The sequence below is a fragment of the Lepidochelys kempii genome, chromosome 4, assembly GCF_965140285.1.
Source record: "Lepidochelys kempii isolate rLepKem1 chromosome 4, rLepKem1.hap1, whole genome shotgun sequence".
Taxonomy (NCBI): Eukaryota; Metazoa; Chordata; order Testudines; family Cheloniidae; genus Lepidochelys; species Lepidochelys kempii.
The window spans coordinates 117,603,206-117,627,376 of record NC_136383.1 but is presented as its reverse complement, the minus strand read 5'-3'; the positions used below and the strand labels follow the sequence as shown (position 1 = coordinate 117,627,376).

The 24,171-nt window shown below is 40.6% G+C and overlaps 1 protein-coding gene across 9 annotated transcripts in view; it reads right to left on the bottom strand.

Moving 5' to 3' along the window:
* The window catches only part of KIAA0232 (KIAA0232 ortholog), a 103,180-nt gene that overhangs the window by 29,210 nt on the left and 49,799 nt on the right, over positions 1–24,171 (bottom strand). For 6 of the 9 annotated variants that reach the window (XM_073342576.2, XM_073342571.2, XM_073342578.2 and 3 more), the window contains 3 exons: positions 19,587–19,724; positions 2,841–2,907; positions 751–832 (listed from right to left, as the gene is read on the bottom strand). In XM_073342576.2, the coding sequence (XP_073198677.1) occupies positions 751–832; positions 2,841–2,907; positions 19,587–19,724 (287 nt within the window). Of the gene's footprint in view, positions 1–750; positions 833–2,840; positions 2,908–19,586; positions 19,725–23,745; positions 23,833–24,171 lie in introns of all 9 variants that reach the window. The other 3 variants (XM_073342577.2, XM_073342579.2, XM_073342580.2) reach the window with 2 other exon arrangements.

Below are 24,171 nucleotides of genomic sequence, written 5' to 3'. Positions count from 1 at the left end.
AATTCTCTGAGATCTGTAAATTGGCACAATTATCAGTGGATGCTGTAATAAGCAGTGTTGAGGTCAGTTATTTGAACATTCAACTCACTATGTAAGTTTCTTTGAATATCATTTTGAACATTAAGGTATCATAATTTTTCTCTTTTTTTTTTAAAAAAAAGATATTGTCAACTTAATGACACTTTTGTCTGACATACTTTACCTGTTGCTACCTCAGTACATGAAAGGTTGCTTATAATTCTTTAATTGAAAGATGAAGACAAAATCTTCCTTCTTTCCCCAAAAGAAGTCAAAAGCAAAACTCCTATTGTTTTCAGTGGAACCAGCACTTTGTTTACAGTCGACTTCATACTTTCCCTGTTTTGTATGGAAGACAACACTGTCTTAAAGATATAATACCATAGTTATACCACCACAAATCTGGCATAGGGAAAAAAGATTGGAATAGTACATGAAACTACTTTTAGCACTTTAAGTTGTCTAGCTGATACAGTCCCTTTAATAAAAATTAGAAAAAATTAAATAAATAGAACACTACAGTTTAAAAATTCAATTCCACAAGTGTCAACAAAAATAAAGTTGGCTTTGTTGCAAATATATAAGGCATCAAACACCTAGAACACTACATATGCAAAAGGGGACTCTAGGAATAACTTTAAATTTCCTGATTTTCAATAAACATTTTACTTTTTAACTACTGTATTTAGAAGATTTTAAGTTTCAAGTTAAAAAAACAAAACAAAAACATACATTTCCACTTGATCCTTTGCTGTGGGAGATAAATCAGCCTCAGGAGACAAAGAACCCTCTAACTTTTTGTGAATCTTCTCCTCTGTTATGAAACAAAACGTCAGAAAGTTACACCTTAGTTTTAGAGAGAAATTCAGAAAGTTATTAAATATAAACTAAAAGTATCTAACAAAAACACAGGATATATTCCAGTAGTTAGATATTTACAATAATATATGGTAACCTATTACTACTTAGCAATAAAAACAATTTCATGTACAAAAATTGTTATAGAGTGTAACCTAAGATTGAGAGTTTCTAAAATAATCTCATTAAGCCCCATTAATTGCACCAAAGATGCAACTGTGGGCTACACTATGCCCTAGCTACACTCTTTTCCAATTCAGCTTTATACTCTACTTAGTCTGTCAATGTCCTTAACCTCTTTTGGAAATTCTACATGTAAAATAAAAAACTAATTGTCCATTCATTTAATACGTAATCGCTATTGGTTCCGGCATCTAACTGCTCATGTATATCAGTGGGGAAAAAAATTAAACTCCAGAGCAAGTAGTGTAATTATTTTTGTGGTGGGAGGGAGAAGTGCAGAGGGGGGATTTCAGTTGCAAGGGCTGTGTATAATCCAGTATTCTGAATTTTCCTATGAAAATGTACAAGATATAAAAATGCAGTTGATGTACATACTTATCTTTTTTACTCAAATCAAAATAAATGGTTTTATATAATCAACAACACAGAGGCAGCTCGAGGGGGTCTCTGAAAAGCAACCCGAAGAACTCACTGTGAATGTTGAGTGTGTGCTCCTTTTCATGCTTAAAAAGAGTTATACTTATCCTGGTGCTCACAGTGATACACAGATGTTCTTATAAACAGTGAAATCCAAAGAGCATGACTTATAACATCTGAAATCATGTTTAAAACAGTTAGATTTATTTACTTCTGAAAAACTGAAGCAAAAGAAAGTAACAGTTTAAGATGTGAATCAGGGTTGCATATATAAGTATGAAAAGAGAACTATCAAAAAGGGAAAAATACATTTACTTGATTTTAACTTTTTTGTTTTTGTTTTTGGGGGTTTTTAAAGGGTTTCTGTTTAGAAGTATTGCCACAACAGCCTTTTGGCTGCACAATGAAACAAGACTAAAACAAACCAAGAAAGTTGTACTTTAGTATTTTCAGAGAGAAAAGTCTTATTTAAGAAAGAGTGAAATATTTATTAATTTTTATTTATTATTTCTATTTTTCATGAGTGAGCAAGACAATTTTAAATTGACTGAATGTGTACTGCTGTTGAATTGGTCAGAATACGCTACTCTATGGTTAGATGAATGTTCAGCTACTGTGAACTCTGGTTGCAGACTCTACAACTATTTTATGTAAAGTAGTACAAAGTCATTCCAAATGATATGTGAATATTATAGGACTGCAGAACTTTAGTATAAATGAAGATCAAGCGTTTAACAAGAGAGGTTTATGGAGAGAAAATAGTGCAGTAGTAGCATTTTGAGACACAAAAGTGCAACAGTGGCACTGTGAGGTTCCACTTTTACAGTCTCAATTTTGATATCAAATGTCAACAAAAGCTTCTTCCCCTTAGATCTGTCCAGTCACATTCACAGCCTCAGTTACATTCAATGTAGTCTTTAAATTATGACCTGACACCTAAGCAAGCCCACTTCATGTTAGTGGGTTTTCACAGACATATTTGATTGTTTCATAACTGTAATTTAGTAATCCCTTCTTAGTAAATGAGTGGTAATGTACAAAAACGAACAGAATCTAGCTCACAATCTCTTATCTTTGTTGAGGCTGCAATGTGACCAGGAATAAAAATTCACCAAAGCAAGCAAAAGGTACAACCGAACACACACACAAAAGCATATCTGTTCATAAAGGAAGTGCCATTTGAAGATAGCCATTTTTCAGGTAAAAGAACATATTGATAAAAGATTATTCATCTTATTTTCCAACTGTTCGCCTTATTTAAAGGGAGCAGAGTAATGGGACCAGAACATCTCAACCTGAAAACCCCCAACTGTATACTTTACAAATGTGCTCTTTGGCCTCAAAACACGCAGTATAAGTCTCACCTTGCTTACTCTGAAGGTCTTTTAGTCTAGAGCAAAGTTCCTCCACTAAAGTTTCGATCCCAGAGCTCTGTACAATAAAAAAAATAAATAAATAAACCAGAAGTGCAAATTACTAAAAAGAATATAAAAAAGAATATGTATACCAAATTACAAATGCAATATAAATATCTAAGAGACAAAGTAGATGAGGTAATCTCTCTTATTGGAACAACTTCTGTTGGTGGAAAAGACAAGCCTGCAAGCTTTACAGAACTCTTTCTCAACTCTGAGGAAGGTAATTAGAATGTCCAAGTTGGATATAACGTGGGACAAATCATTAAGCATAAGGGGTTCACACATGTTGTAGGAGATCACTTAAAATTAAGTGGGCAATCAAGAGATAGCAGGCAGTACAGTGTTTTACAAAATTGTTGTGATGAGCCACAAAACCAATATCTCTGTTATGTCTATGGTTTTTAGTGTCCAGCAGAACTATGAATTTAAGTTCCCAAGCTCAGCTTCTGAAGATGTTGTGCAGGTTTCTTTTGAGGAAGACGAGTGAGGTCAGATACAGAGTGATTGCTTTGTGAAAAGTGTTCACCCATGGGTGATTTGGCATTTTTAGTATATCGTTTTTCTATGAGAATTCATTTGAGAGTGTAGTAATTGTCTGGTTTCACCCACAGTTGTGGTTGGTGCATTTAGTGCTCTGGATGAGGTACACCACATGCTGTGACAGGCATGTGTAGAACCCATGGATCTTCAAACATGTTATATGGGCAGTCTTGATCATCATAACAGTGGAGATAGGCCTGCAGGTTATTCATCTGTTCTGGCAGGGTTTGGTGCCATTTTGAGTTGATGTTCCTAGTCTATGGGGAGCCTGCTTTTGACCATGAGCTTGGCAAGGCTAAGGGGGTTGTTTGTTGTCCAGAAGAGTGGGTTTGGTAACGTTTTCTTTCAGGATGGGGTCCCCATCAAGAATGGCTTGTAATTCTTTGATGATACCATTTATGGTAGAGTTCCTTTGTTGAAGCTGATTGTGGCATCCACAAAATTGAATCTGGTGTGGGAGTGTTCAAGAGAGAGTTTGATGAACGGCGGTGATGGTTGTTCAAGTTGTTGCAGAAATCAATGAGGGAGTTTAGGTCCTCTGTCCAGAACATGAAAATATCATTGATGTATCTCATGTATATTGTTGGTTTTGTGGTGTGTTTTTCCAGAAATTCTTCCTCAAGGTGGCCCACTAAGAGGCTTGCATATTGGGGAGACTTCCTAGTACCCATGCCTGTTCCCATGGTTTGGACAAATCCACCAACAGAAGTTGGAGCAATACAAGGTATTACCTCACCTACCTTGTCTCTCTCATATCCTGAAACCTGGGACAGCTACAACAATTCTGCAAACAATGTATAAATATCTAGTCAGTCATGAATTTTCTATGTTTCACAGGCTAAGTATGCATCACACTGCACCAGAAAACAGCTAAAATTATGCATTTGTTCCCAGGAAGAAATGTGTCATAGTAAGGGTCAATGTGATCAAGTGAAACAAGTTAATAAATATGAACATAAAGAGAATAGAAGTACTTGTGGCACCTTAGAGGAACATAAAGAGGTTTTCCAAATGCAAGGATCATACTATGCAATTTACTGTAAAGTATTCGTGAGTTTATCACTTGTATACTTTTATGTATACACACACTATTGCCAATTAAGGTTGAGTTGAATATCAGAGTAAAAATCATATCAGTAGATCATGGAATTTACTTTAATAAAGTTGAATTACACTTCTATTGCAGGGTTCACCTAAAATATTTTTCAGAAAAGGATCATGTCCCAGCGTAGTGAGGAGTAAAAATAAGAACAAAAAGCTTTTTAAAATGAATAAAAAGGTGAAGATGACTTTCAAAGTTCTTACTTCAGTTCAGGCCCTACCCTATTGCTCTTTCTACTTACCATGCCTGAACTAGCTTTTCTGTAAGTGATTTTTTCATCCTCTCTTTTCTCATGCTTTTATTATCCATCTCCTTTTTGATGTTGGCCTCCCATTATCTCCAGCCTCTTTTCTATTAGCTGCCTTTCCTTCATTACTCTCACCCCAAACTTTTTTCATTCCTTTATCCAACCCCCTCCCACCAACTGGAAAACAGTTCTAGAACTAGAGAAAACTGTACTACCAATGTTAGATGTTAAACATTAGAAGTGCAGCATATTAGTAATACTACCAGCAATCTGATGGAGTAGTATTCTGTAGTGTTCCAATGGAATAAAAGGTGTGTGACAGTCAATACAATACAGGATGCAAACCCACAGACTGAAATGACCATTTGGGGGAGAGCAGAGCATGATGGTGTATCTTGAAAAATATTTAAAGAGAAACCCAATTGAAAGGGTCAAGTTTAGAGACAATATGGTATAGCAACTTACACTCAGAAGCAGAAGGTTGGAGTTGTAATAGGAAAAGCAACATACTGGGGAATGTAAGAAGCTATATGAGCAGCCCCCTTTACACTGTCACACTTCTTAAAAACACCTGTAGGTTGCTTTTCCTAATACAACTCCAACCTTCAGTCCTCAGAGCACTTGAAGTTACTGTGACTTTGACAAACCTACTTGCCACAGCTACCACCACCATTTACCTTCTGAATTTGACCCAAACATCTTTCTGACCTTTTGTGTATATATGAATGTGATGTACACTTCTTTCCAAAAGGTACTACATACAGCACACAGAGGTTAACAAGTGATGAAACAGATGCAAAAGAGGCAGACTTGCCTGCATCATCATGTTGGCGCAATGCATTTCTTTTAAAAAAGATTTACATACACACACTCACTCCCCCCGACCTCTCCCATTACTTCTCAGTAGAGGAAATGGGAGGAATGAGAACATAAGATGATACTGATACACAATGAAGTTTTAGGGGAAAAGGGACCAAACTGTACAATTAAAATAGCTTTTCCATTCTGAAATAATGATGCTCATTTGAAAACTCATACTGAAGTAATGACTTGTGCTCTTTAAGTTCGAAGTTTAATTATTTGAAGTTAAAGTGACAAAGCAATTTTATAACCCAGTGAACTGCAACTGCAGTGTTGAAAGCGCTAAATATAAAACTTCACAACATATACTTGACTCAAGATGATGAAGCAATATTGAACTTTAGGATATATCTTCTGTGTTTATAAACTACCTACTATTAAAAAAAAGTAGAACAGAATAGGATACTATGGATAACTTGTGTGGTTGCAGTGGCTGTCAGTATATACATGCACCATCTACAGCAGTTTGTTTTAAAAAGTAGCACAGAAAGAGCTGGTTTTGATTTCACTCTGCTCTCAAGAATGGCTAAATGAAAAACAACCTGTGGCAACTTTATAAAAGCTAAGCAATTTAAAATCACTAAACTAACCGAACACAAATACATGTAAGAAAAAGATAATCTTCTTACCATTATGCTGAAGAAATGAAAACGTTTTGGAATCACACACTCAGTTTCCTCCTGCATCACAAAACTAATACTTAAATCAGCTGACATACTGCATGCTGTTATGCACAGCAATCCTATACAGCAAGCACTAGGTTAAAAAAAAGCCTACAGTGCAGAATGTCAAGCCTCTAGAGATCATTTATTTAACTCCTTACTGCACTGTGTAAAACACGCTGCAGATTAGGAAAGTAACACCTCACAAGCCATGCTAAAATGCTTTAATATTCTCTTGCAGACTGAGAGATGTATTTAACAAATCAGTACAATGTAAAAGTAATTTTCTGGTGTTTTGCTAAGGGATATGTCTTAGCCGTTACACCCCAAGCTTAGAAAAATCTAAAGTAACCCAGCTAGCGTCTGTTTGTCTCAGTAGGATATGTAATTATATATATTTAAAACATTACAAATTATCTACCCCTGAAGTGCCTTGCTTTTCTTAGTTTTAAGCTCTGCAAGATTTATATTGGTTTGTGATTATTTTAAGATGTATTTATCCCAACATGAAATACACAGAACTTAATCACAATAGCATTTGCAACAATATTAAGTGGTTAACTCTCACAATTTCTGTCTTTGGGTGGAGTATGAAATATTGTTTGAGTTTATTTCAGCTACTAAACTAGCTTCCAATCCCTCTTCCAAGTCCCTCTTTTTTGCCTCCTTCAAGATCTGGAGGAACCCACCACCTTTAAATTTTGTATTTTTAGTTTTTCCCTTCCCTCAAATCAATCCCTCATTTTCCCTCTCTGTTCTAGTGTCTTCCAGGATCCACTTACTCCCATCCCTCCTCTTTTTACTTCCATCCCAATCCATCAAAGGTTTTACTTTTTGGCACTCTACCCTCTTGTTGAGGGCTAGACTGGCTCATATAAGGACAGGTGCCAGATTACTAGTTTGGGAGTAACTATGCTAGTAGATAAGGCTGCGAGTTTGTCACGGAAGTCAAGGATTCCGTGACTTCCTGGGACCTCCATGACTTCTGCAGTGCAGCTGGCCCAGGGGACACCTGAGCAGCTCGGGCAGCCCCATGGCCAGCTACACCAACCACTGCTTGGGCAGTCTTGGGCCACCTCCCCCAGCAGGAGCAGGAGTTTGGGTGTAGGTGAGGGCTCTGGGCAGCGCTTACTTTGACAGGCTCCCCGGAAGTGGCAACATGTCCCTCCCTATCAGCTCCTAGCTCCACCCACAGGCACTGCCCCCGCAGGTCCCATTGGCTGTTGTTCCCGGCCAATGGGAGCTGCGGAGCTGGCACTTGGAGGGAGGGACATGTCGCTGATCTGGGTGTGCTGCGAGGAGCCGGGTAGGAGGTCTGTCAGCTCCTGCCCCTCCCCCCTCGCACCACCGCCAACACTCCCTCAAGATTAATCAGGGGTATATAGTACAAGTCATGGACAGGTCACGGGTCATGAATTTTTGTTTATTGCCTGTGACCTATCCATGACTTTTACTAAAAATACCCGTGACTAAAACGTAGCCTTACTAATAATGAGATAACTGGTTCTTATGATGAGATAACTCGTTCTGTGGATGAAGGGAAAGCAGTGGACGTGTTATTCCTCGACTTTAGCAAAGTTTTTGACACAGTCTCCCACAGTATTCTTGTCAGCAAGTTAAAGAAGTATGGGCTGGATGGATGCACTATAAGGTGGGTAGAAAGTTGGCTAGACTGTCGTGCTCAACGGGTAGTGATCAATGGCTCCATGTCTAGTTGGCAGCCGGTATCTAGCAGAGTGCCCCAAGGGTTGGTCCTGGGGCCGGTTTTGTTCAATATCTTCATTAATGATCTGGAGGATGGTGTGGATTGCACCCTCAGCAAGTTTGCGGATGACACTAAACTGGGAGGAGTGATAGATATGCTGGAGGGTAGGGATAGGATACAGAGGGACCTAGACAAATTGGAGGATTGGGCCAAAAGAAATCTGATGAGGTTCAACAAGGGCAAGTGCAGAGTCCTGCACTTAGGACGAAACCAATGCACTGCTACAGACTAGGAACCGAATGGCTAGGCAGCAGTTCTGCAGAGAAGGACCTAGGGGCGACAGTGGACGAGAAGCTGGATATGAGTCAACAGTGTGCCCTTGTTGCCAAGAAGGCCAATGGCATTTTGGGGTGTATAAGTAAGGGCATTGCCAGCAGATCGAGGGATGTGATCGTTCCCCTCTATTCGACGTTGGTGAGGCCTCATCTGGAGTACTGTGTCCAGTTTTGGGCCCCACACTACAAGAAGGATGTGGAGAAACTGGAGAGAGTCCAGCGAAGGGCAACAAAAATGATTAGGGGACTGGAACACATGAGTTATGAGGAGAGGCTAAGGGAACTGGGATTGTTTAGTCTACGGAAGAGAAGAATGAGGGGGGATTTGATAGCTGCTTTTAACTACCTGAAAGGTGGATCCAAAGAGGATGGATCTAGACTATTCTCAGTGATAGCAGATGACAGGACAAGGAGTAATGGTCTCAAGTTGCAGTGGGGGAGGTTTAAGTTGGATATTAGGAAAAACTTTTTCAGTAGGAGGGTGGTGAAACACTGGAATGCGTTACCTAGGGAGGTGGTGGAATCCCCTTCTGTCAAGGTTCCTTCCCCACTCTGAACGCTAGGGTACAGATGTGGGGACCTGCATGAAAAACCTCCTCAGCTTATCTTTACCAGCTTAGGTCAAAACTCCCCAAGGTACAAAATATTCCACCCTTTGTCCTTGGATTGGCCGCTACCACCACCAAACAAATACTGGTTACTGGGGAAGAGCTGTTTGGACACGTCTTTCCCCTCAAAATACTTCCCAAAACCTTGCACCCCACTTCCTGGACAAGGTTTGGTAAAAAGCCTCACCAATTTGCCTAGGTGACTACAGACCCAGACCCTTGGATCTTAAGAACAATGAACAATCCTCCCAACACTTGCACCCCCCCCGTTTCCTGGGAAATGTTGGATAAAAAGCCTCACCAATTTGCATAGGTGACCACAGACCCAAACCCTTGGATCTGAGAACAATGAAAAAGCATTCACTTTTCGTACAAGACGACTTAATAGAAATTGAAGTAAATAGAAATCACCTCTGTAAAATCAGGATGGTAGATACCTTACAGGGTAATTAGACTCAAAACATAGAGAACCCCTCTAGGCAAAACCTTAAGTTACAAAAAAGATACACAGACAGAAATAGTTATTCTATTCAGCACAATTCTTTTCTCAGCCATTTAAAGAAATCATAATCTAACACATATCTAGCTAGATTACTTACTAAAAGTTCTAAGACTCCATTCCTGGTCTATCCCCAGCAGAAACAGCATATAGACAGACACACAGACCCTTTGTTTCTCTCCCTCCTCCCAGCTTTTGAAAGTATCTTGTCTCCTCATTGGTCATTTTGGTCAGGTGCCAGCGAGGTTACCTTCAGCTTCTTAACCCTTTACAGGTGAGAGGAGCTTTCCCCTGGCCAGGAGGGATTTCAAAGGGGTTTACCCTTCCCTTTATATTTATGACACCTTCCTTAGAAGTTTTTACGGTCAGGCTTGACAAAGCCCTGGCTGGGATGATTTAGTTGGGATTGGTCCTGCTCTGGGCAGGGGGTTGGACTAGATGGCCTCCAGAGGTCCCTTCCAACTCTGTTATTCTATGATTCTAATAGATAAATTAAGCCTCTGAATTTGCCCAGTGCTAAATTAAGAGTTCTGTGACTTTTTTCCAATAAACCTACCTCTTGCTTACAAAATAGCAGAGCTTTATCCAGAGCAAATCAACATAGCTCTTTCAGTTAACTAAGGAGTGAGAGAAATCAAAGGCAGCAATCCTCAAGCACGCAAGATAAAAGGAGATGATTGAATTCACACCCAAACTCTCATTTGTTGCTACTAGACCAGGGTGGGCAAACTACAGCCCAGGAGCCACATCTGGCCCTTCAGACATTTTAATCCAGCCCTCAAGCTCCAGTTGGGAAGCCGGACTGGGAGCTTTCCCTACTCCTCACGTGCCATGGTTCTACATGGCTCCCAGAAGCAGCAGCATGTCCCCCTCTGGCTCCTACATTCAGGGACAGCCAAGGGGCTCTGCACGCTGCCCCGCCCCAAGCGCCACCCCCGCAGTTCCTATTGGCTGGGAACTGCAGCCTATGGGAGTTGCAGGAGCAGTGCCTGCAGACGGGGCAGGGTGCAAAGCCGCCTGGCCGCGACTCCGTGTAGGAGCCAGAGGGAGGACATGCCGCTGTTTCTGGGAGCACCTTGAGGTAAGCACCACCCAGAGCTTGCACCCCTGAGCCATACCCCTGAACCCCTCGGTCCCAGCCCAGAGCACCCTCCTGCACCTCCAACCCCTCAACCTGAGCCCCACCCCAGAGCCCTCAACCCCCCTACACACCCCAACCCCCAATTTCGTGAGCATTCATAGCCTGCCATAATATTTCCATACCCAGATGTGGCCCTCAGGCCAAAAAGTTTTCCCGCCCCAGTACTAGACCACTGAATGAGTCTCCTTTACTCTCTCTCCTTTTCTCTACTCCACTGCAGAGGATCTTTTTCAACAGCACCCACAGATGAACAAAACTGGTGTGATGGTTCAACATTTTTACTAGACTCCTGCCAGTGCTGTGAAAAAGTCTATATTCATGAGCACAGATACTACACTCCTCTGTCAAGAGTCTCCTGCAGTGGGTGAAGAGAAATAACTTTAAATATGAGATTTGTAGGATTTAATTTCTAGTTTAAACAAATAACTGATATCTCTACTGTAAAATCCCTCAAAGTGACCTGTACAACTAGATGCAATATCAATGAAATGCATCTGGTTGAAACATAACACTTTAGATAACTTTATGAAAAGTGGTAGGTTTCATATACACATTTCCAAACTTAAGTATCTCTTGATATTTTTAAGAGAGGAAAAAAGGCGAAGACATTCTCTAAAGAGAAGAGAGCCTGCACACTTTTTAAAAATTGTGGTCTTCAATTAGTACAGAAGATTTGCCTTTAAAAAAGTAAGTCCACCAATTTGCTGCTTTTGGAATACTTTATATAATTTTAAAATGCCGATTTAACCAATTTTAACTCACAAAGACAAAACCTGTCTCTGTCAACAATTATCTACGCCAAGCTCCAGCCCATTAAAATGCAATTGTCAGAGTTACATCTGTAGACAGGAGAGATTATATTTTGTGTCTTTAAGGCTTCAGCCAGGAGTTTTAAGAGACTGGGTCCCATTGAGAGTCTGAAGGTTAGCTGTAACTGCAAGGTAAGTATATCAGGGCCAGCAGACTCGTTCTAAAGTTTATCTGAATACAGTTATCATCCAGTAGGTTTAGCATGTTTCCCAGAGTTTCTGATACCATGATGGTCACATCTCATGATTATTTCACCAAGTTTCTAATCTACAGAACTGAAGGTAGCATGAGTAAGTAAGGATATATGGCTCTTTATTCTCTTTTCAGCGGCTCTGTTAAGTAGTCATTGCCTATTTCCTCCCAATGGTATTATTTGGCTATGTGCCAGCTGACTGGGCTTACCTTCTATGACATATCAGTGAAACAGCTGCCTGTACTGAGAAATCTGAACAATTCGGAGCTAGATATTATAAAAGACATATTTCTAAAATTACTTAAATATATGCACAATATAATCTACTTAGCTAGCTATGACTTTGCATCTTGTTCCACATGAAGTAAGGTAAAGTCTTTCTTGTCCTGCCCTGAATTGTGTCCTAGCCTTTTCTTTGTCCATCATGTCTTATTTAGTTATAAGGTCTGTGGGACAAGAAACAAGTCTCTTCTATATTGGTGAAGCATCATAGTAAATTAAAGGCACTATATATTTTAATTGTTAATGATAATTATAATATAGTGATATGAGAATGTCACTACAGTTTCCCTTTGGGTACATAGTACACTTGAAAATCTTAAAAAGCAATTCTTCACTTTTATAAAATACAGCTTTGAACAATGAAATACAAGTTCCTAGTTTCACTTTTTGATAGTGCACAACTACAGTGCACCAGATTACTTTTCTTGGCATGTGGCCTGTCACCAAGTGAAAGATTAAGCAGCTGTTCTGGGTGAATCAACTGTTAAGACATATGACCTGACTACAAAATGTGATTCACCCCAACTGTACATTTGTTGCTAAACTTACTCTGTCAAATGTAGACAGTTTGTTAAAAGAGTCAATGTTTTCATTTTCTTAAAAAATTGCTTACATATTACAAAATACAAATTATACTCTAAAACATGTTTAAAAGTTTGAATATAAATGTAAGGCAAAGAATAGAAAAATGTATCCATATTTACCTGAAAATTTCCTTTCTTTCAAGTAGTAAAGTCCACAGATCTGTTAAAATGGGTATTTCAGCCTGCTTCCAACTTGGAGGCAGAACCAGACCAGTCAGTCAGCCACTGGCAGCAAGGGAAAGCCCTGACTCCTAACGTTTCCTCCGGCTGAGATAACTTTCACAGCCAGGGAATTCAAATCTACTTTCCTATATCACAGATTGTGATAAATATAATTTGTGGGGAAAAACAACAATTTTCCAACTGCAGAGCACAGTAATTTCCACTAACTGACAATTAACCTAAATCCTTGTATGTCAATTTTCATTGCTCTGCAAGATGATCCATTTGTCTTCGGCTGGATCTGTGGACCTTATTATTTGACTAAAGTATTTTTTCAGGTAAGCACAGATATATTTTCATATTCTTTTTTGAAGGTCCACAGATCAGTTACCATGGAATTTTCAAAGCAGTGTGCCCACAGTGTGGGAGGTAGGATCATCCTTAAGACTATGGGCATCCAAAACAAGACAGATTACATATAAATAACTTCATCTTCCCCTAGTACTAAACCACAGAAAAGACTTCTCCCAAAATAAAGAAAATGGTATTTGCTAAGACTAGGTAACCAAAATGCAGAATTTGATGAACACATGGATGACTGGCAGATTTCAATATAGGAGACATGACTGTCTGCCCTGAGGTTGACAGTGCTTTGATAATTGCCAGAAAAAGAAATACTTCTTGAATTTACTTAGGGAATGAATGTTAGGATAGTTGTGAGGTTCACCTGCCTGAATTAAAAGTACAATACTGGGTCTTGATAGAGAGAGAAAGCTCCCAACGTCAAATAAAAAACCCTTATCTAATTAGAGATGGTAACATCAATAGGCCTACTCTAAAAGATTTGTGGTATAATGTCATCTCCTGCAGGGCTTCAATCTGGGTAGTCCTGCAAGGAGCAGAATGAGATTTCAAGATTATGCTCTATAACCTTGCAGGGTTGGAATACAGTGGATGCCCTAAGGAAGCATTTAGTGCTAGGATTGGTATAATCTTCCTTTTCTTGAAAATGCTGAGAACATTATACTACAGAGAGCTGATCTTTTTACTTGGATGCTTATACACGCAAAATAAAGCCCTGCTGGAGTAACTCAAGGTGATGTTTCACCGGTTTAACACAACAGTTAAAACTATGGATGTTGCACCAGCCAGCAGAATAAGTTCTATTTGTTGTCTTCTATTTTGGGATCCATAAGCCCAATATCTCTTCATGCAAGTACTCACTATAAACCTGTCTAGTTTCGAATGGCAGGACTGGTCTTACAGAAGTCTGCTGTTGCGAGACTGTCAAATATCTAATGCAAGGCAGCCTGAGACACATAGCCTTGTCAAACACTGACCGGGAGCCCTTGGACAAGATACCCTGGGCCTGGTGATATGCCCAGGGGGTCCAAAAGGGCCACTGTGCAAGCCCCTGCCATTGCACTGGCCATGGCATTGTGCCCACATCAAGACATCTATGTGCCAACCTGTGCCGGTTCCAGCATGAGTATCTGGACCCCATCTCTGACTCCAAAGATGAGGACCGGGATCTAGATGGCCACGGTGCTGAGCGAAGCTAGGCTGGTGATTGGTGCCGCGAAGATGGGGAGTGGTCCTGGAATCCGGAGTGGCACTGTGACGATGACTGGCGACAAGTCCTCAAACGGTGCCATGATGCCCGGTGCCAAGAATGGGATCTCCACCAAGTTGGGATTGGTGCTGGGACTCAGAGCGGTGCCTCCTTGTTGGTGCCTGTGAGCGGTGCCTTGGAGATGCAGGCGGACGCAACACTGCCAGCTTGCCCCGTTACGGTACTGCCTTCAGTGGCACGGGAGGCTTGTTGCGGAGGGCCGGGGACCGTGATGTGTCATGGCAGCAAGGTCCCTCGTGGCCTTAAAGGTTTCTAGGGTGCATGGTAGCCCCATCTCTTCACTATGTGTCTTGGGGAGACCAATGGCACCAGACTCAACTGTCCCCTTTGCACTGCCAAAGTCAATGGTGCTGACTCCAAAGCTCCCTGTGCCAGGTGCTCCTCCCTGGGACACACCCCGTTGTCCGATTCCGAAGGAGTGGGTCTCGAAGGCGGAGATCCACTCCTAACCTGCTTTTGGTGCTGCTCCTGTGGCACCCAGCAATGGGACCAGTGCTGGACAGTTCCCAACGGCTTGGCCACCGGGGAGTGGCAGTGGCGCAGGTCTCTGTGTCCTTCCACGGTGTCGCTTCTGCCACGGATGGCACAGCGCTCCACTGATGAACTCGATGCCGGGTCTTGCCACACCAAGGCAGATTGCAGTCTCAGAGCCACCTCCATAAGCAGCTGCTTTAAATGGAAGTCTGGTCCTTTTTTGTTCTAGGGCAAAACCCTTTACAAATCCTGCACCTATCAGCTTGGTGTGCCTCCTCCAGACACTTTATACAAGCGTCGTGGGGGTTGCCCGTTGGCATGGGCTTATTGCAGGACTTGCAGGGTTTGAACTCTTGGGACCAAGGCATGCCCTGAGTCTCCAAGGGGAGATAGGCAGTCGGGGTGGAGAGCAATGTTCCCTCTAATTTTTTCACATCCATGTGTGGAATGAATTTTGTTATGTGCACCAATATAAAGGTCATGTGTGATACATCACCTCTATATTGGTGTACATAACAAAATTCATGTGGTGGGGGTGGGGCCAAGGGGTTTGGCGTGTCGGAGGGGACTCAGGACTGGGGCAGAGGGTTGGCGTGCAGAGGTGTGAGGGCGGCTGGGGATGCGGGCTTTGGGGTGGGTCCGGGGATGAGGGGTTTGGGGTGCAGGAGTGTACTCTGTGGCTACAGCGGGGAGAGAGGATTTCCCCCCATATCTCTCTCCCCGCAGCAGCACCACCGCTTGAGGGGATAGGGAAAGAGAGGCGCCTCTCCCCACCTCGACAGCTCCAGGGCTGGGGCTGAAGAATAGGCACCCCTGCCCCAACAGGTCTGTGCCGGGGCTGGGTTCGGACCGGTGGAGAGGCGCCCGGGCAGCGCCTGGAGCAGGTCCAGGCCGCAGCAGGTTGGTGGCCGGGCTAGGTTGAGGCTGGGGTGCCCCTCCCCGGCCAGTCCCCAGCAGGTCCCAGGATGGGTTCCATGAGTGCCTGCACAGCACTAAATAGGCTGCTGCGCGGCCGCACAGCTTACAGGGAACTTAGGTGGAAGGAAAACCCCCACTCCCAACAGCTTACCACTAATAACTAAATACAAGTACAACTAACACTACAACAACAAACTGAAAGTCTAGGAGAATGGGAGGAGAACTTGCTAGCAAGCCACCACAGTTCCAATGACCATCACTGGCAGTAAGAAGGAACTGAGGTGGTGCCAAGTCAGCAGGGTCATATATTGAGTGCCATCGAGGCACCACTCCAGGGGGCTTCCCAGCCAACCCAACGGGTTGATAGATGTAGGTTTCATTTTTAGAAGGTACACACTATACATTTTTAAAGTGATTTATTTTGAAAACTTTTCAGATTAGTTTTACAGCTATATCGGAAAATGAATGATTGTTTGGTTATTTCATTTACCAAAGGTAACTGAAGCAGATATTTATGAAGTCATTGGGAGGTGAACTATCTCCAATTCAACAGGTTAATCATTAATATCTGGAGGATTTTCTTGCCATGCTGTATTAGAAGGAGAACATCACCAGACAGACATTTAAAATTGTTTTATTTAACTAAAACAACAACGTTATGTATTCTGGATTTTTTTTCCTTCAACAGCAAACATATAATATTTTAACAAAACAAGTATATGAATTTTTGAATTTAGTTAAACATTCACATTTTTTAAAATCAGGTTTGTTTGTTAAAATTGTTTTTAACTAAGAGAGTTAAATGAAATGTTTAAAAAAAATTAAATCAACTATGTCAGCCAGGTCAACACGAGAAACTTAAAATATTGGCTTTTGCAGCTAACACAGTTGTCTTCACCTTCATTTTCCTGTTTGCTCATAATCTGGAAAAGAAAAACAAGCTTTCCTGCTTTTTCAGGTCCCAAACTATTTCTCAATTTGGAATGAATTAGTCCAAAGGAAGAAAATATTCTTTCTATACCCGCAGAAGAAGCTACTGTTGTTAAAAGTGAGACTATCACTTCAACAGTCTCTGAATCCAACTGCTTAAGTGACTTCCACCAGTTCACTGGTGTGACTCTCTTTAAAACATTTGCAGCAAACATATATTTCTTGAATGGTTCTTATTCCCAAACTGGTTCTCTTTTGCAGCCTGCTGCCATTATAGGTTTTCCCTTCTATTGAGAGAATGGTATAGTAGATCTCAAATCAATGAAGGCTACCCTCAGAAAGACCTCAAGACTTCTGGAATATGCTATTCAAATAGTTTCACTTTTGTTTCTACTCCCTGTCCCTCCCTTCTCACATTTATCTCCAGACTTCTTCTCCTTGTCCAGATCTATTCCACCCCCAACACTTTGCACTTTTAGAGAAAGGTAAGGGATTGACTCTGTGTACACAAATTTGCAGATGGACAATAGGGTAGAGGTCTGTTATTTCTCACCTCTATTTATTATTTATTTAAAACCATTTTTGCTGTTAACAAGCATGTTATCTCTGGAGACACAAATGCACAGTTTGAGAACTGCAAAACTAAGCATCACTGATGGCATCTTCTAGACTGAGCACTGAGTCCAACAGGGTAGATAGAAAGATTAACCTAAATAATCCTTACAGAAGCCCCCGGAACCCCATAAGATTGGGTCCCTAATCCATGAACTACTGAAACTCATTTACAAAAAACTTTTCTTAAATATTACATGAATATATTGTCTCATACTATAGAATTAGAATTTCTAAACCCTCTTCCATGATGAGATATCTTTGAGCTATAATGTATCTTAATTAAAACGATCTTTAGATTGCTTTTTGAGGGGAAAAACCTTTTTATCAAAAATTTCGATTTAAATAAAAAATCCCATTTAAATAAAAAATTCTGATTTTTTTGATTTTTTAAAAAATATCATTGATTTTTATCCACCCTGCCCAGCAGTTATTTTATCACATGTAGAAAACACAAGATTTTTTTTTTAACTTTACATCACCTATCCACATTCTCACATGCACTCATTAACAGGTCCTATAAACTGTTTGGTCTTCTCCTGTTAAAATATTTAATACAGAAGATGTCCAGTCTCTATCAACCCTGATGAAGAGGAAGCCTGTTTGAAACCTTTCAATTTCATTGACTTGTGGATGTACTCTCTCCACACACACACATACACACACACAAAATGGGTCCTGGAACTTCCCTTTCTGTTACAGATGAATATTTAAATATTAAGTTTAACAGAAAAATATATACGTATAAAATCTGATTTTCTACTAACAATTAGGAAACTAATTAACAATTATAATACATCCATTTTAGTGATTTATGATTATAAAATAAGAAAATAAAGAACTGGCAAACATGTAAATAAAAACAAAATAAATGTATCCAACTCTTGTTTCAATTACACCTTCCACTCTCAGAGACAGAGCCACCAAGCAATTCCTATCTTGTTCACGGAAATGACATGAGAGATCAGGGATGCTGCTCCCCACCGAAAAAAACACAGCCATTAATGCTCTTTGAGCTATAAGAGCCAGCTAATCCATTCCTCAGTGCTGGTGTATATCCATAACTACAAAGTGAAATTTAAGATTTTAATAAGTGTCATTATGCAAGTCTACTGCTATATAGGCAGCGCAGAGACTTCAACGGTGGCTGGGGCCTGGACAAGAACCCTGGCAAGAGCAGGCGAGGGTTGTAGAAAGAACAACCTGTCACACACAGTATATACTATAGAAGACGTAGAGAGATGACTGATTCTGTACCCAGATTTCATACATCATACAGGGACATAAAGAGCTCTCACAGACTCCTAAGGCAACTAATTAAACAATTTAATGTTAGGATACAGACATTCAGGCCTGTCTGTAAAGGCCTATACTCTAAGAATTTAGGTGTATTCTTATCACTTGGCTAGTGATAGAGGTATAAAAGAAAGAATCAAAATCACTGCCTGCTGGTGTAAGGTCCTTCTCTTACTGTGACAGCCTGAGGCCCTATTCTTAGGGTAAGACCTTTGGCTAAGCAGCAAAGGCAGCCATAAGCTGGGAAGCGAGCGGTCACATCCTTACATTCCAAACTAGTCACATTGAAAGAAGGTGCTAGTGGGCTGTTAGGAATAAAATCCTGCCCTGATAATGCCTATCGCCTCCAGAGAAAGGGAAGTGCCTAGAAGATGTAAAAGGAAACTTAGTTTGATAGCATCCTGTCTGGCAAGAACTCACTTATCAATAGCTGCGATGTGAAATCCTCATTTCTGTGTTTGTTCTATCACTGTAGTCCCCATTTCCCTATTGTTTGTCTGTATAACCTCTGTCTGGTTCTGTGATTGTGTCTGTCTGCTGTATAATTAATTTTGCTGGGTGTAAACTAATTAAGGTGGTGGGATATAATTGGTTAAATAATGTTACAAAATGTTAGGATTAGTTAGTTAAATTTCAGGAAAATGATTGGTTAAGCTATAGCTAAGCAGAACTCAAGTTTTACTATATAGTCTGCAGTCAATCAGGAAGTGGGGGTGGGGCGGAATGGGAACAGGGAATGAGGGTGGGGAAATTGGAATCATGTTTTGCTAAGGGCAGGAATAGGAACAGGGACACAGGTAAGGCTCTGTGGTGTCAGAGCTGGGAAGGGGACACTAAGGAAGGAAACTGGAATCATGCTTGCTGGAAATTCACCCCAATAAACATCAAATTGTTTGCACCTTTGGACTTCGGCTATTGTTGCTCTCTGTTCATGCGAGAAGGATCAGGGAAGTAAGTGGGTGAAGGAATAAACCCCTAACATCTAACTCAAGTAAAAAGTCCATTTATTAAAAGGCTAAACATCAAAAGTTAATATAGCCAGTTTGGAAGAACATTACAGTATTCTATTAAAGAATCAACTAAATAATCCACACTTACTTCATCAGAAGCAGAGCGAAGACACTGGACAGCTGCCTGTTTTTTCATTTCCTCTAGTGTTAGATCAGAACACTTTTTCTTACTCTTTCCCCATTTCTTGTAAGCTCCTTTTTCCCAGCCCAGGAAGATGTCATTCTCCTAAAATAAGTTAAAGGAAAAAGGATCAAAATTATCTGAAAGAAGATTTCATTAAACATAATTTATAACACTTATATAATCTTCTCAACACCCACATGAAATGAGTAGACAGCTATCATTTCAGATCTGAGATAAATGAGGTAGAGAGAAGTTTGTCTCCCAATACCTTGCTTAGTCCAGTAGACCATGCTGTTTCTTGAGACTCAGGATATACCTACACTACAATCTCAATGGTGACTGCATCACAGGCAGAGATACCTTTGCTAACTTTACCAGCACTAGCATGCCACATCTCCACTATAGCTATTTTTAGCTATATTAGCACAGGTATGTCTACCCTTGCGGCCATCACACTTTGGATTGCAGTGTAGACGTACCCTTAGTTGCGTGAACTTGACTGTGATACCTCATTGAAAAATATTTTCCCTTACAATACCTGAAAGGAAAATTTACGAATTTGAAATAAGCTTTAAGCACCCATTTGCTGAGAAGCTGTTCCATTAACAGTTAAAGCAAGGAGAATAAACATCTGGAACTGACATCAGATAAGATGGGGAAGACAAGGGGGCAGAAACATTGCTGATGTACAATATTATAGCCTACATTTTAAAGTGCTCTCTTTCCTTAACATTAATCTGTGTCTTTTTTAAAATTCTCAACTATTTACGCTTCATTAAACAGCTACTTAAAATGATCTTTAATTGCCTATGTCAACCCATTTTTATGTTTACTCCAGGTTATACTTCACTACTTGTATTATCTTATAGTTAAGGCTATGTTTTAGTCACGGATATTTTTAGTAAAAGTCATGGACAGGTCACGGGCAGTAAACAAAAATTCACGGCTCATGACCTGTCCCGGCCAATGGGAGCTGCGGGGGCAGTTGCCTGCAGGCAGAGCTGCCTGGCCATGCCTCCGCCTAGCAGGTGAGCGAGGGGGATTTTGCCACTTCCGGGGAGCCCCCACAGGTAAGCACCGAACAAGAAGGTTGCGGGGTCCCGAGACTGTCCCCGCAGTGGCCAGTGCAGTGGGTGCAGGAGCTGCCCTGAGCCAGACGCACCGGCTGCTGCAGAAATCATGGAGCGCATGGAAAGTCACACTCACAGACTTACTTATAGTTCTGTCCCTGTTTAACACATGCTACTCAGTAAATATTTCCTTTTATCACTTAAAAGCTAAGGAAAAAACAATACTTTTGCTACAGACTAACTTCATTTTCCAGCGCTCTCACAACTTGTTCACATTTGACTATGACAATCAGGGTCCAGACACTTCTAGGGGAGAACAGGGGGTCTCTGAATCCCAAAGAATAAACAACTGACTCAACTGGTTGTGTGTAATGTTATCATGTACAAAAACATGTACAGTAAGCTCTTTTATGAAAACTTGTAATGTTCTGAAATTGATGGCCATTAGCAGATATGTATACAGGTTATGGTCATGAAAATATGAATGTGTGTATAATACATATCTAAAGAATGTGTGCATGCAGTTGCATCACCAGAGAGAGAAACTGTAACCATGATGTAACTACAGCATCACCTCACAACATGGGTAATATAGCAATGAAGCAGCAAGAGACACCTCCTGAGGGGGGTCAACAAGCATGCGGACAAGGGGGATCCAATGGATATAGCGTATTTAGATTTTCAGAAAGCCTTTGACAAGGTCCCTCACCAAAGGCTCTTAAGCAAAGTAAGATGTCATGAGAGAGACGGAACGTCCTCTCATGGATTGGTAACTGGTTAAAAGATAGGAAACAAAGGGAAGGAATAAATCGTTAGTTTTCAGAATGGAGAGAGATAAATAGTGGTTTCCCCCAGGGGTCTGTACTGGGACCAGTCCTATTCAACATATTCATAAATGATCTGGAAAAAGGGGTAAACAGTGAGGTAGCAAAATTTGCAGATGATACAAAACTACTTAAGATAGTTAAGTCCCAGGCAGACTGCAAAGAGCTACAAAAGGATCTCTCAAAACTAGGTGACTGGGCAACAAAATGGCAGAGGAAATTCAATGTTGATAAATGCAAAGTAATGCACATTGGAAAACATAATCCCAACTATACATATAAAATGATGGGGTCTAAATTAACTGCTACCACTCAAGAAAGAGATCTTGCAATCATTGTGGATAGTTCTCTGAAAAACAGCCATTCAATGTGCAGCGGCAGTCAAAAAATGAACAGAATGTTGGGAATCATTAAGAAAGGGATAGATAAGACAGAAAATGTCATATTGTCTCTATATAAATCCATGGTTCACCTACATCTTGAACACTGCGTGCAGATGTGGTCGCCCTACTCAAAAAAGATATACTGGAATTGGAAAAGGTTCAGAAAAGGGCAACAAAGAGGATTAGGGGTATGAACGGCTGCCATATGAGGAGAGATTAATAAGACTGGGACTTTTCAGTTTGGAAAAGAGACAACTAAGGGGGGATATGATAGAAGTCTATGAAATCATGACTGGTGTGGAGAAAGTAAAGAAGGAAGTGTTATTTATTCATCACACAAGAACTAGGGGTCACCAAATGAAATTAATAGGCAGAAGATTTAAAACAAAAGGAAGTATTTTTTCACACAACGTACAGTCAACCTGTGGAACTCTTTGCCAGAGGATGTTGTGAAGGCCAAGACTATAACAGGGTTCAAAAAAGAACTAGATAAGTTCATGGAAGATAGGTCCATCAATGGGTATTAGCCAGGATAGACAGGGGTGGTGTCCCTAAGCCTCTGTTTGCCAGAAGCTGAGAATGGGTGACAGGGGATGGATCACTTGATGATTACCTGTTCTGTTCATTCCCTTTGGGGCACCTGGTATTGGCCACTGTCGGAAGACAGGATACTGGGGTAGATGGAACTTTGGTCTGACCCAGTATGGTCATTCTTATGATTTCCAAGCCAATATGTTAGAGGAAACCAACTTCAAATACCAATCCACTGTCCAGCCAGGAAGAGACAACAGTGGACCATTCAAGTTAACGGGAAAACATTGAAACAATCTGAAAACGTAAATAAAATCAGTCTTGGAAAACTAAGAAAGAAAGGAATTCTTCCCACCCAGAATAACTATGAGTCACAAAGACAAGAGAAAAGACATTTTAAAAACAGGCTTGGGTCTCGGTTTTTAATCCAAAAACTGAGGACCAACATCTAAGCAGGGTATAGTCCATGAAACAGTGGCTCCCCTATAGGACAGGGTGGCCATTGGGAAACTGTGCAGAGGCAATGGGTAACTTGAATTAGAAAGGGGAATTTAGGTAACGTACAAGTATAAAGCGCAAAGATGCATCTTTATGTTTATTTTCTGTGTAACTTGTATGTGTTTGCTTTTCCTTAGTATTTCATCTTTGAATCTATGCTTTTTCTATTAAATAAGTCTGTGTTTATTTTTACCCCAAACAGGTCTCTGTTGTGCAAACTGTGAGACGCGTATCCCAAAAAATGAACTCATACTGGGGAGGGAGGGGCTTTTTCACACCTTCTGGGGTGATGAGCCTGCCAGGAGAATTATGTTAGTGGAAGCCAGGGTGAGATCTTAATGCTCTTCAGCTTGCTACTGGTATTAGGGTCTGAGCCATAGCAGCATAGCACGAAGGCACTTAGGGTTACAAGGCAGGGGCTGACAGAACTCTTACTGGTCTGGGTGAGCCCCAAAATGTCACAACGGGAGGACAGTCTATTTTGTAAATGAAAAAAAAGTCATTCCACCCTTACACTCAAATCTGCTGTTTGCTAAAATTATAAGTGATTATACTTACATTAAAAAGTAAAACGGTTACAAAAATGTTAAAGTTGAGCACTCAAAAGTCAAGTAATGTCAAAAATAAGGTTTCATGGGGATCCTTAATTCTACCCTCTTGTATAGCAATGTGGTCTAACCACCTTATCACACAGTATTTATCAAATATAATATATATTCCCAAACTGTGTTTATATATTAATATATATATATATTTCTATATATATTATAGAAATGTTTTGCCAGACAATACCTTTCCACCTTATCAGAGACAATACCTTTCATGGAACTGCAGATTTATATTGCTCTATCCTCAGTCACAGTACCTCTTGCTCCAACACGGGCATTGTTTCTATCCCGGCACTCTAGACAAGATGCAGAGTTTGTTATGGAAACTCTGTCCCCATCACAAACTATTTTCAATGAAATCAGGCTCCCCCATGCTTCATCTGGGAATTTTAATGTACTCAGCACAGAGTTTTTGGTGTTGAAAACACACACAGTCTCAATTTCTCAATGCATAACTAAGTTTGCCACCTCCTAAGGCAGACGCTTCACAAAACTTTAAAAAGGTGTACAAAATGCATTACATATGCAAGAAGTAAACTTTTGAAAGGCTTAATACTCTCAAATCAAAATTTACATTGACCAGACCTGAAGAGGAGCTCTGTTGAGCTCAAAAGCTTGTCTGTTTCACAAACAGA